Source organism: Podarcis tiliguerta (assembly GCF_965153285.1).
Source record: "Podarcis tiliguerta genome assembly, chromosome: 5".
NCBI classification, from domain to species: Eukaryota; Metazoa; Chordata; class Lepidosauria; order Squamata; family Lacertidae; genus Podarcis; species Podarcis tiliguerta.
The window spans coordinates 80,107,967-80,120,820 of NC_139538.1; the positions used below are offsets into that span (position 1 = coordinate 80,107,967).

Sequence of the window (12,854 nt, forward strand, 5' to 3'; positions counted from 1 at the left end):
TTTCTCTTTTTGACTTTCAGATTTCAGAGTACATTGAAGAGGTTTTCCTTCCTGATGACTGTTTCATTCTTGTCAAGCTTTCGTTAGAGCGGATTAGGCTGCTGAGGCTGGAAGTGAGTGTGTCCCCCTCCCAGTGATACTGTGTTCGAGAAACTGATTTGCCACAGGGGTGCCTTCAGGCAGGGCAGATACCGCAGTGAAAATTAGCGTGGCTTTTTCTGTAGTGCTTTAATTTATTCTAGTTATTGCTCTGTGGTACTTTCAATATGTTAATTGCTTCTGCAGCATGCATCTATGCACATTTTCAAAGAGAATTAATGTTCTCTGCTAGTTTCCCCCTAACCAGATTTGAAGGGAGCAGGGAGCAGATGGATCAGGCTAGCTGTCTTTCTATTTCCAGCCTGCATCAGTTTCACACACATTTATTCATAGGAACATAGGAAGCTACCTTATAGAGACTTTGACCATTGGTCCATGTAACTCAGTAAGGTCTACATCCATTGGCAGCAGCTCTTCAGAGTTTCAGACTGGAGACATCAAAGCCCTACTTGGAGATGCTTTGGATTGAACCTAGAGCCTTTAGCAAAACACATGCTCTACCACAGATCTACAAAATCCTAACTCTCTTCTGATCCCTTTCCATGTTAATCTGCATTTTTTTAAAAAAAAAAGCCCATGACCCCAATCATACTTTGGATCCCGAATGCCTTGCAAGTCGAAAGTTTTGGCTCCCGAACACTGCAAACCCGCAAGTGACTGTTCCGGTTTGTGAACTATTTTTGGAAGCTGAATGTCCGATGTGGCTTTCGCGGCTTCTGATTGGCTGTAGGAGCTTCCTGCAGCCAATCAGAAGCTGCACTTGGGTTTCCGAACGTTTTGGAAGTCAAACGGACTTCCAGAACGGATTCTGTTCGACTTCCAAGGTACGACTGTAGTATCTAAATTCATATTTGAATATCTACGCAGAATATGTATATATGTAGTTTATTTGTTGTTGTTTAGTCGTGTCTGACTCTTTGTGACCCCATGGACCAGAGCACGCCAGGCACTCCTGTCTTCCACCGCCTCCCGCAGTTTGGTCAGGCTCATGTTTGTAGCTTCGAGAACACTGTCCAACCATCTCGTCCTCTGTCGTCCCCTTCTCCTTGTGCCCTCCATCTTTCCCAACATCAGGGTCTTTTCCAGGGAGTCTTCTCTTCTCATGAGGTGGCCAAAGTATTGGAGCCTCAACTTCACGATCTGCCCTTCCAGTGAGCACTCAGGCCTGATTTCCTTAAGAATGGATACGTTTGATGTAGTTTATATCAACATGCATATTTCAGGATAAAAAAAGAGAAATCTGTATGTTGGTATGCCTTTTCTTTTGAGATGAGAACTGCGTTGCAAAATTTGGAAAAATGCAAAATCCAAAGGATAATTGCCCTCTGATTTGCGTGTTAGTCTGGAGGTGTGAATTAGGTCAGCTTGTTTGAAAATCCAGACTAAATGAAATTTTCCTCCATCCCTAGCTGCACCAGGATTTGTAACCCCAGAATGCCTGTTTGTTGTTTCTTATATGCAGAAGCATCCAAATGTCATTTACACCTGTGGTCCAAAGTGGTGCATCTTAACAATAATCTGCACCGTGTAATTACTCTGACCATGTAAACTGGCTCATAGAACTTGGCTTGCAGCTGCTGTGCAGACAATATTTTAAATAAATTTCTGATGAAATTCCGAGCAGGCAATTCCTGGAGTGATTTGCACTGATCTCTTTAGGGCATGTAAAACTAATATTGTCTCAGACCCAACTAATGCATCAATTTCTGCTCTCTTGAGGGACCCCGCAGTTCATCCACCGCTGTAATCCCTGAGCCCATATGGCCCCAAGTAATCTCTCTTCAACAGCGTTGGGTTGCTCTTGCCACTACGCTTCTCTTGTTGGTCCAAACATGGCAACAGGCAGTGAGCAGCTGCAAATCATGGTGGTTAGGTTACGAGGCAGTGGCTAGCCAGAGATGGTCCAGTGAGTTCCATGGCAGAGCAGGGAGGGACCCGGGTGCGCTGTGGACTTGCTGATCGGAAGGTTGACGGTTCAAATCCCCGCGACGGAGTGAGCTCCCGTTACTCAGTCCCTGCTCCTGCCAACCTAGCAGTTCGAAAGCACATCAAAGTGCAAGTAGATAAATAGGTACCACTGCAGCGGGAAGGTAAACGGTGTTTCCGTGTGCTGCTCTGGTTCGCCAGAAGCGGCTTAGTCATGCCGGCCACATGACCCAGAAGCTGTACGCCGGCTCCCTCGGCCAATAAAGTGAGATGAGCGCTGCAACCCCAGAGTCAGCCACGACTGGACCTAATGGTCAGGGGCCCCTTTACCTTTACCTCCTCTATTTGCATCTACCGTCCCAAATGCAATTGCCACTCACTGCTTCAGAGGGACAGGCTTGTCTTGGACTCAAGTGGGAATGGACCTCTTGGTCATTGAAAGCAATGTGGGCAAGTTCCTCCTCAGCAGTGCGTAGGCAGGCTACCCAAAGACATCCTCCACCTTACCACTGGTGGTAGGCCTGAGAGCCCCATCATCTCCACCATGGCCTGCAACCTGAGGACCCCAACCAGCACAGCATCTGGCTGAGCAGGCTTAACAATAGGCATGATTCGCATGTGTGTATTTTAATGAACTGAACAGAGTAAAAGGTTATGAGTCATGGGGGTGCAGAGATTGTGTGAGTGAACTTAGTGCTTAGCTTATATTTTAATTGCTATTTTGTTAATGTTTTTAATATTGTTTTATAGATTCTGAATGCTGCGTTGATTTGTTAATCATATGACTTGCCATAATTGTGAGGTTTAGCTTATTTTTTTAGTTGCTGCTTTGTTTAGTTTTTTATAGATCGCAACTGTTTTATTGATAATTGGTTAATTATTTTATATGATGTATGCTGTATTCACGATGTGCTATTATGTTTTATTATGTTATGGTTATTTATTGGTTGTAAGTCGCTTTGAGATTCATTTGAATGAAAAGTGGCCTAGAAATACAATCAATCAAATCGATCACCAGTGTTCGCCAGATGAAATTAGAGAGTCCTGATCTCCTGTTAATTTCCCTGTTTGAGGCTGAAGCTACACGTGGCACAGAATGAGTTGGGAAAGTCCTGCAGTGGTAAAACAGCCTCTACCTCTTCGGCTGTAGGTACCACTTTCATGTGAGCAAGTAGTCAAAAGACCTCTCTTACAATACATTAGCATATAAGGAAGAAAGGTTTAGAGCAATCCTCTCTTAGTTCAGTACATCCTTTTTATCTGTACGAGGTCAATTGAAATGGCACTCAGCACAACCAGTTGCAGTCTGAAGTTGCACATCTGTGCAATATGTAGAATGACTGTAATTCATGCACCCAACTTGAGGAGCATGGGGGGCATACCTGGGAGTCATTACTTCCAACATTACATTGAAAATGTAAGAATAGGGTGTATGGGTCAGTTGTGCCGCCCAAAGCCTCCCTCAGTCTTCAGTAGCACGAGGCTGAAATGGACATTCACATATTTCAGAACTGAATGTTTTTGGGGCTCCTGGGCAGTAGCGAACATCGCCTGGCCAAATAGAATAGCATCTTGCGAAGGCCGTCAAATAATCGCTTGCAGAGCTTTTGCCTGACTAGTGTTTTGGACACCGTGTAACAAATTGCATGCCTGCGGAACTGCGCCCAGTGTCGAAATAATTATGCAAATAACAAAGTGACATTTGTGACACAGGTTAATGCGGAGACTGTGCGGTATTCTATTTGTGTCTCGAAGCTGAGAGTGAAGCCTGGGGATGTAGCTGTTCACGGTGAGGCCGTTGTCTGCGTTACTCCCCGAGAGAACAGCAAGAGTTCAATGTACTATGTCTTGCAGTCTTTGAAGGAAGAGCTACCAAAGGTAAGGACTTTCCACCTTCCGTGTGTGATGCTCGACAACAAATGAATGTGCTCAGATAACAGCATTCAAAGGATTCACTGCATTAGTGTGAGAATTCTTGAAAACCTCTGCTAAGAATACCCCCGCTTCATTCCTTACTTTTTCCATTTCCCCCCTAAAGAAGCTTTTGTATTTTGAAAACATATTGGGCATCTCGTACCTTTATAAATTTGTGCATATTTAACAGAAGCGGATCTGGGTATTGCCCTCTTGCTGTTGGATGAGCCTATTTTACATCATGATCTATATTCTGTGTGTGTTTGTGTGTGTATGTAGAGAGAGATCAGATTTTATTACATACCATTTTTCAGCCCAAAGGCTCCCTAAGCCATAACCTGCATTATAATATAATATAATATATGCATTATAATATAATATATATATACAGTAAAGTACAATAAAATGCCTTCAGTCATTCAAAAAATAATACTGGGGATCACAGTGTAATTCTTTGGCGATCACTCATAGCGGAGTAAGATTGTCTTCCATGAACACAGTATTAACAGTGAGTCCGTAAGTTACTGTGGAGGTCAGTTCTGGATCTACACAGCCTTTCATAGTGGGGACATAGGTTTCTGGGTGGGACTTGATCACGGTGAGGATTTGCCTTCCTCTTAGCTTGTTTCTCCCTTTCAGTATAATAAATTAGGTGCTAAACCGTCAAGGTACCGAGTTAGTTTTACTGAAGCTCTTTGGGATTTGTGAATAACTTCACAAATTTGCTTGAATTTGCTTGAAGGGGTGATAGGTGGTGGCTTCTCTTAATTACAGTGAGCACACTCACTATTTTGTCAAAGCGGTGAAGCCTTTGGTGCCCATTGGCTGAGTAGCAATGATGTCACAAAGAAGAATGATGTCACAAAGAAGCTGAACAATAGATGGAAGCTTAGGGAAAGAGAGCTCAAGGCTGAGGTTTGCTGAAGGAAAGAGAGCCTGACAGGCTGAAGAGAGAGGAGCTGGAGGAATGGGGTAAGGAGAGAAAGAGGGTGTACAGGAGAAGGGGAGCCTTGAAGAGGATGCAGAGGAGCCAAGGAAATAATGAAGGGCAGAGAGTGGCATGCAGGAACTGGGGGAAGAGGAAGAAACCAGTGGGAGGAGGTGTTTGAAGAAACTGATTCTGTTTGGTTGCAATTGCATTGAAAACAACTTGGCCTTTCAAAAACAGCCAGATCCCTACCAAAGCCAAACTATTTCCTTCCCTTTCCAATAAAGAAATCAAACAACTATGTAACAAAATCAGTTGAGTGCCTAATTGAAGTAGACTGATCTGTGCCGGATGCATATTCTTTGGGTTGCAAAAATGCACACGCCAAGTGAAAAGGCTAGAAGTATAGTCCCTGAAGTCCATCCATTGTAGGAATTCTGTTTTTATGTTGCAGAGTGTGAGCCCTAGTTATGTGGACTCCTTGCCTTCAAGTGTTCTGACTGCTTTCCTTCACAGTCACAACACACATTCATGGAACTCCCAAGCAAATATGAAGAGCCAGGGGTGGAGGCTAACCTGTAGTCATCCCGATGTTGCTTGATTTCAGTTCCCATTATCTCTGACCATTAGGCTATGCAGGCTTGGGACTGATGAGAGCTGGGAGTCACCTGCATCTGGAGGGCTACAGGTGTGTCCCTTCCAGTTTAGGCAATATTAAACAGTCACTGTAGGAAAGAGCAAGGAGGGCAAAGAGTGGGGTTTTGATTGCGATATCTGGTCTATAGCAAGAAGCATTTATCAGGGTATCTGTCTTCTAGACACTTTTTTTTTTTTCCTTTCCTACATAAAGGTGGTTGTGCAGGGTATCCCGGAAGTGTCTCGCGCTGTCATTCATATCGATGAGCAGAGTGGGAAGGAGAAGTACAAGCTGCTGGTGGAAGGTGACAACCTGCGAGCTGTCATGGCCACGCATGGAGTCAAAGGAACAAGGACTACTTCGAACAACACTTACGAGGTAGACATCAAGAGGGCATTGGCGATATGAGCTGGCGGTGTGAGGCATAGTGGTTGAGTGATGGAGCCTGTGGAAGTTCTTGGTTCAAATGTCACCTTTTCCATGAATTTCCTAGGTCATGGGTAGGCAAACTAAGGCCTGGGGTCCGGATCTGGCCCAATCAACTTCTAAATCCAGCCTGCAGACAGTCCGGGAATCAGCATTTTACATGAGTAGAATGTGCCAATTTATTTAAAATGCATCTCTGGGTTATTTATGGGGCATAGGAATTCGTTCATTCCCCACCCCCCAAAAATATATATATAGTCTGGCCGCCCCACAAGGTCTGAGGGTCAGTGGACTAGCCCCCTGCTGAAAAAGTTTGCTGACCCCTGTACTAGGTGGTCTAAGGCAGACCATGTTCTCTCAAGACTAACTTATCCCCCCCCCCCCCCGCAATCTACAATATGGGGTTAATACAGATTGCAGCAAGGTAATATAGTGAAACACTCTGAACACTCAGAAAGCGTTATTATTATTATTTATTGAATTTATATACTGCCCTATACCCAGGGGTCCCAGGGTGGTTCACAGATATAAAACCACAAAATACATGATAAAAATAAAAGCAACAGCCCAATAGCTCCCCCCCCAAAAAACCCCACATTCTAAAAGGGCATAGGCTGTCAATCAGATCAACCAAAGGCCTGGTTAAAAAGGAACATTTTTGCCTGGCACTATAATGAAGGCGCCAGACGAACGTCCCTGGGAAGAGCATCCCACAGACAGGGAGCCACTGCAGAGAAGGCCCGTTCTCGTGTTGCCACCCTCCAGACCTCTCAAGGAGGAGGTGCGTGAAGAAGGGCCTCGGAAGATATCTCATGGTTCAGGTAGGTTCATATGGAAAGAGGCAGTCCTTGAGGTATTGCGGTCCTGAGCCATTTAACCAGCATTCTATAGGCATCCTAAGTGTGATAATGAAGAAAAATGCTACCACTGGAAGCTACTGCCTGTAAGGAGGCAGGTGCAAGCCAGGGCAGTTTTAAAGCCAAAATATATGGGAATGATTGTAGTTTGGGGGAAGGAGTTGCTTTGGAAAATCACAGTGCTTATGTGCCAGCAGAATCAATGTTTGCCACTTCCCTAAACCACATAATTGAATCCACTAGGTCGAGAAAACCTTGGGCATTGAGGCTGCCCGGACCACCATCATCAATGAGATTCAGTACACTATGGTAAACCATGGTATGAGCATTGACCGGAGGCATGTGATGCTGCTGTCTGACCTGATGACATACAAGGTTTGTTTTATCCCTTTTCGTTGTTTTGCCACCAATGCACTTGGCCCCCCTTCCCTCAAATAAATGTAAATGAAGAAAATACCTGGGAAACACCTATATGAGTGTTGCTTGCTGCGATATCCACATGGTTTACTCCCTTCCTAGGCACCTGCCTAGCAAAGACCCTCATGATGGGCATCCGTTTACTGTACTGTCATGCAGTATATCTTCTTAATCCCAAATTAAGGGTTAGGGTGGCTGTTTTTCCTTTGGTCCAAGTAATCAGGAATATGTGAATCATTAGGATGAGCCCTTCCAGGAATGTCCACACATATTCTGCTTCCTCCCCCCACTGGTGTACCCAGTTTCCTTCCTCTCTGCCCATCGCCACAAGAGTGAGCAGAGTGAGCAAGCTGGTCTGTCAGCTGCTGCTCTGCCATACTCTCTTTCCACTTGCTTTGTTGACTGGGAGAGATCAGCCTCTGCTGCCAGCAATTGCAAGAGACATTGACACTTCCCCGCACCTGATTGGCCACCAGCCTGAGAATTGGAAGTTGGCACTCAAGAATCAGTGGCCTAATATAATAGAACAATAAGAAACTAAGCATAGCAGGTCTTGGGCTGTTGTATATGTAAAAAATATGTTATATATGTATATGTTGTATTTGAGAGGAGGCGGGCAAGACAGTTGTTCCAAATCTCCTTTATTAACAACTGTGCTGGACAAATTATTATGCATCCAAATAGCTATCAGTGTACACTTGCCCAGGACAAGAAATGCAACTTCATCCACCATATAGAGTCAAAGCCTTTGTTGAGCATGAATTAGCTGATGAGGTTCCACTGTCTTCCTTTTCTCGGACTAGGGTGAGGTTCTAGGGATTACTCGGTTTGGCCTGGCAAAAATGAAGGAGAGTGTATTGATGCTTGCTTCGTTTGAGAAGACAGCAGATCACCTCTTCGACGCTGCATATTTTGGGCAGAAGGATTCAGTGTGTGGTAAGTGTCTTGGGTGATGAATCTTGCCACTAAGCACAGCTCTCTAAATGTATCCTGGCTGAAAATGGGGGAAGTGGAGCATGGCCTTTTTTGCTGTTGCCCCATAGTATAGGGAATGATCTCTCTTCCTACTCCATTTTTCACCATGGCCTTGACGTAGTGAAGTTGGTTTGCAGGTAATAATTGCTTTAGATCAGTCTTCACGATTGTAATATGTAATATTACTGCAGCTAACCTCTTAAACAACCTCTGCTTCTTTAAGTCCATGGTGCACATTGCATGGGAAATATGAGGCTTTAATCATTTTTTCTTGATCTTCTCTAGGCGTTTCTGAGTGCATCATTATGGGTATCCCAATGAACATTGGAACTGGACTTTTCAAGCTGCTGCATAAAGCTGACAAGGAAGCAGACCCCCCAAGAAGGCCTTTAATTTTCGACAACCCCGATTTCCATATTTCCCTTACTACGTAGCAGCTGGAGAGCACCAAACAGCAAGCAGATGGCATATTTTAAACTGGAGCTGCATGCCTCTCTAAGTAGGGTTTGGAGGCTGGATAAGTGAGAGATCATGATGTGCGCAACTGATCCACCACTGCTGCAGGCGTTTATCTTTTGTGTACTTAATCCGCAGTGAACTTCAGCTGACGGCGTTGGGTTTTTAAAAGCAATAATTTCCCCTGCTACATCAAAAACCTGTAACGTGGATTGTGGGACACCAAATCCCTATGAAAGGGAAGACGCTTAACGTTTTTGCCTGGATTTCTGTCAGAAGCATTAGCTATAGTAATAGGAAAGATTTCTGCTGCCTCTACCAGCTGTGATAAACATCTGTCAGAGTGTCCAAAGTAATTTCCAGTTGGACTGATGTCAAATAGGTTGTGTTTGCTGTCATATGTAGTGCATATCCTTTTCTGTTAAAGTTTGCTTCCCAAGTACACTTTGTGTGGCAACTTCTTAGAAAAGGGGGGGGGAAGGGGCCCGAGAAATTATTTATATTTTGGGGCCATTTCACAAAACTCTATTCCATGTAGATTCCACCACAGAGTAACTACAGAAACAGAGAGGAAGACAGAGGGGTGGGAATCAAAATTGGCTCTGAATGGTAGTGAATTGAATGGGGAGGAGCTATTGGGGGTTAGCATTGGGATCATGGCCAACACTGATTTTATTTATTAGGAGATTCAGAGAATGATCTTACCTGCTAAAGTTCAGGCACTGATACACTGACTATTTCTCCAGCCTAATTAATACACAGTAGTGTCATGTTAATGATGAGCTAATGGGAATGACTGGGAATTGTGCAAGTGGGGGCTGATGGACACCCCCCCCCCCTTTCATTCTAGTAGACATTTCTTGGGTTTACTCCCCAGAGCAATTATATTCTGTAGGTAAGAAAGCTGCAAAACTCACTTTTGTAATATCTGACACTTTTTATATTGCTGAATGTTGAAGAGTTTGTGAGTAAAGTTTTTAAGTAAATGAAGGGACTTGGAACCCTTCAATACTTTTGTAGCAAGTAACATGATGGGGAAAACTAGATGAGGAAATGAAGGCAATGCCCCTCTCCCCGCCCTTATTGTTTAAATTATCCCTTTTCAGTTCATATTGATTCATGCGTTTCACGTTGGTCCTAAACTACCGTACATTGTTTATCAGAGCAAATGTTTAACTGATTCGCAATTATATTTGCATGTGCTTGTTAGTATCACCCCCAACATAGGAATTAAGGTCATCTTCTGGTTGATAATGTACAGCAAATTGCATGATTCTTTTTTTGCTAGGCATAAAGAAACAAATTCTGAATACAAAGAAAGATAATATGAAAAAATAGTGATAATAAAATAAACAAAATTGGTAATGCAGCCAGAATAGCATTCATGACCACTCATTTGCTTATTTTCTGGATGCCTTTTTGAAGGTGAAGACTATGATGGAGACAGTACTTCAGAGCCTTCCAGATAAAGCCAGACTAGAGTAGAAGCCAGTCCAAAAGATGATCCAGATCTAAACGTGAACTACCAAATCTCTCCTACCACTAGAGGGAATGGAGTGTAACAACTCATATAAAAGCTGTGCTGAGCTGTTAATAGCACCATGGACTAAAAGGTATGAAGCTGGAGTACTAACGAGATGACCCCCCCCCCCAATTCACTACAAGCTACTCTGTATTTGGGAGGCTATGGGGCAACAAAGACCACTGTGTGATTGCAGTTTGTGCTTTGTATGGCAGTTTGCAAATTCTTCTTTGAGCCAGTAGCGGGTCTGAATGTCAGATCACTATCCCCAGTTTTGTGGATAATGTTATACAAGACAAGTTGGTCCTCAGAATCCAGAAGCTTCCAAAAGGAAGTTCCCTTCCAAAATGTGAACAGTTTCATGTAGCATGGGAAAATTTTGCTTTCTTATACCGTACTGTAGATGTGAATAAAAATGATTTTTCAAGGTGTGCATTCAGGGTCATTTACTGATGGAATTCTCTACCTAAAACTGCTGTAAATATTCTTAATAAAGCATAACTATTTGAACATTCATGCATACCTAGGATACCCTGAGACCATTTTGTTGCATTTATGTAACCCGTTAGATCATGCAGAAAGATGAATCCTTTCCAGTAATCTAAGGGCTGATCCGTGTGCTGATTTCCGTGTGCGGAAAATAAGGGCTGATTTCCGTGTGTGGCTCTGGCTCGCCAGAGCAGCGATGTCACGCTGGCCACGTGACCCGGAAGTGTCTCCGGACAGCGCTGGCCCCTGGCCTCTTGAGTGAGATGGGCGCACAACCCTAGAGTCTGTCAAGACTGGCCCGTACGGGCAGGGGTACCTTTACCTTTAGGGCTGATCCACACATGAACGTTATATGATTGTGGCGACTTTAAGTGATGACTTCCTTGTCTCAGTAACTGACACAGATGCGACACCCCCAGCGGAAACCTCCATTTGCCTTATTTACAATGTTTCTCACAAGCGGTTCCCCACAATTTTGTGTCGTTCATCATGTGATGTGCTTCTATCATGTATGAGCCAATCAAAGGATCTTTTCTTCCGGCCCTGCATGCATCAGCTGACCATACTCTGCTTGTGCGTGCACACACAATATAGTGCAGAGAATGATCATTGTTTGTAGAGATGATGGCTCCCAATTCATAATAGAATGTGCCAGTAATTATTGTCAGTAAACTTAATACGTTGATTGGAAATGAACCGTCATCTAGCTTGTCTCTACATTTCCATTAGGTTGGAATGCTGTCAGCTGGTTTGGGGTTTAAAAAGAGATTGTCAAGCCAGACCCCTCCACCTGCTAAAACAAGGGGTGGAAGAGTGGAGAACATCAATTTTGATAGGTCCAGATTTTAAGCTGCTGTCACGCACACAGAGCATATGCAGTCTTCAGAAGATCCTTCCTGCACAGGGGATTTGTTTTGGGAACTGGGCCCTTGAGAAATGACAACACAAATGAAACTTCAAGTAAAGTTAATAAGTTTTCTGCAAACTCTTAAAAAAATAAAAACAAAAGCAAGTCAAACACAAAACAGATTATAGAAGTTGGTCAAAAGGGATGTTAATTTCTTGAAAACCCAAAGCTCTGACAAACTCCTTTGGGGGGGTGGAGTGGTTTCTACACATTTCCTCTTATAATCAAACACCAATTTAACTCTGCGTTCTGTAATTCAGCAAAACGATTTTGCTGCTTTGTCTTTGTAAACGCACAGAGGCTTTGCAAATATGCCGTCTTCACTAACTGGTCTGTTGGGCTTAAATAAGGTATTTCTGGTGTGTGTAAGCCCTATGGCAGCAATGTCTACAACCACATTCCCTCATTTTCTGGAAACACTGGGGCAAAAATCTTTGGGTCCACAGTATCATTCTCTAGTGATCTTTTCTGGTCTTCCCTCCCATGCTGCTGCTTGTATAATCTAGCCTTGACACGATACTTCTATCTAAATCTTTGCATTCCCATCTCATACCCTACAGTTTCCTGTTATATTTAGTGTCCTCCCCTCCCCATCCTTATTCTTTACAGAGAACTTTTCTGCCCTCTGGCCTCACATTGGATGTCACTGGTAGAGACAACACTTCCCCAGAGCGGAGCTACATTAACCACATTGTGCCACTGGCTGACTTTAATTCAGCCATGCAGGTTCATGCTGAACTCTTTCCCTCCGGGGCAATTTCGCCACTAAAGGAGGGCGGGAGTCCTTTTGTGTATTGCAAGCTGGAATTTGATTGCCATCACAGCTATGACTATTGACTTGAGTGATTTCCGGCTGTAAACGACCGACTGTGCTGGGAAGCGAGCTTACACTCGCTTACACTCGGGGTGACGAGATAGAAAGAGACCCGCACGTTTGCCTCAATAGCGTGTTGCTACGTTCGCCCCATGCTTATCATAGTATCCAGGATGCTATGTTGACAGCACTATAGGGTGGCTGTTTATGCATCAGCAAAAAAAAGATGGACTTTGTCACCAAAAGGGGGACAAAGTAAAAATGTCAAATTTCATATGCTTATATATCCAATTAATAATAATAATAATAATATCTTTATTGTCATTGCCCCCTTCGGGGGCAACGAAATTACTTGACTGCTCCATAAAAACACTAGTTAAACAATATAGTAAAATACAGCAAGGGAGATTAGATGACTTTCAAAGTCCGGGCTTCCCATTCAGGGCCGAGATCGCTCTGGAGAAGAAGCTGTTCTTAAGACGGCTCG

At 43.7% G+C, this 12,854-nt stretch overlaps 1 protein-coding gene across 4 annotated transcripts in view; it reads left to right on the plus strand.

Annotated features, from left to right (window-relative positions):
• POLR3A (RNA polymerase III subunit A) overlaps positions 1–10,679 on the plus strand; it is a 51,416-nt gene extending 40,737 nt beyond the window's left edge. For 2 of the 4 annotated variants that reach the window (XM_083440293.1, XM_083440292.1), the window contains 6 exons: positions 21–113; positions 3,739–3,903; positions 5,718–5,882; positions 7,031–7,162; positions 8,008–8,140; positions 8,465–10,679. In XM_083440293.1, the coding sequence (XP_083296419.1) occupies positions 21–113; positions 3,739–3,903; positions 5,718–5,882; positions 7,031–7,162; positions 8,008–8,140; positions 8,465–8,613 (837 nt within the window). In that variant the 3' untranslated portion in view covers positions 8,614–10,679. Of the gene's footprint in view, positions 1–20; positions 114–3,738; positions 3,904–5,717; positions 5,883–7,030; positions 7,185–7,829; positions 7,955–8,007; positions 8,141–8,464 lie in introns of those variants that run through there. The other 2 variants (XM_083440294.1, XM_083440295.1) reach the window with 1 other exon arrangement.
• Positions 10,680–12,854: the final 2,175 nt, after the last annotated feature.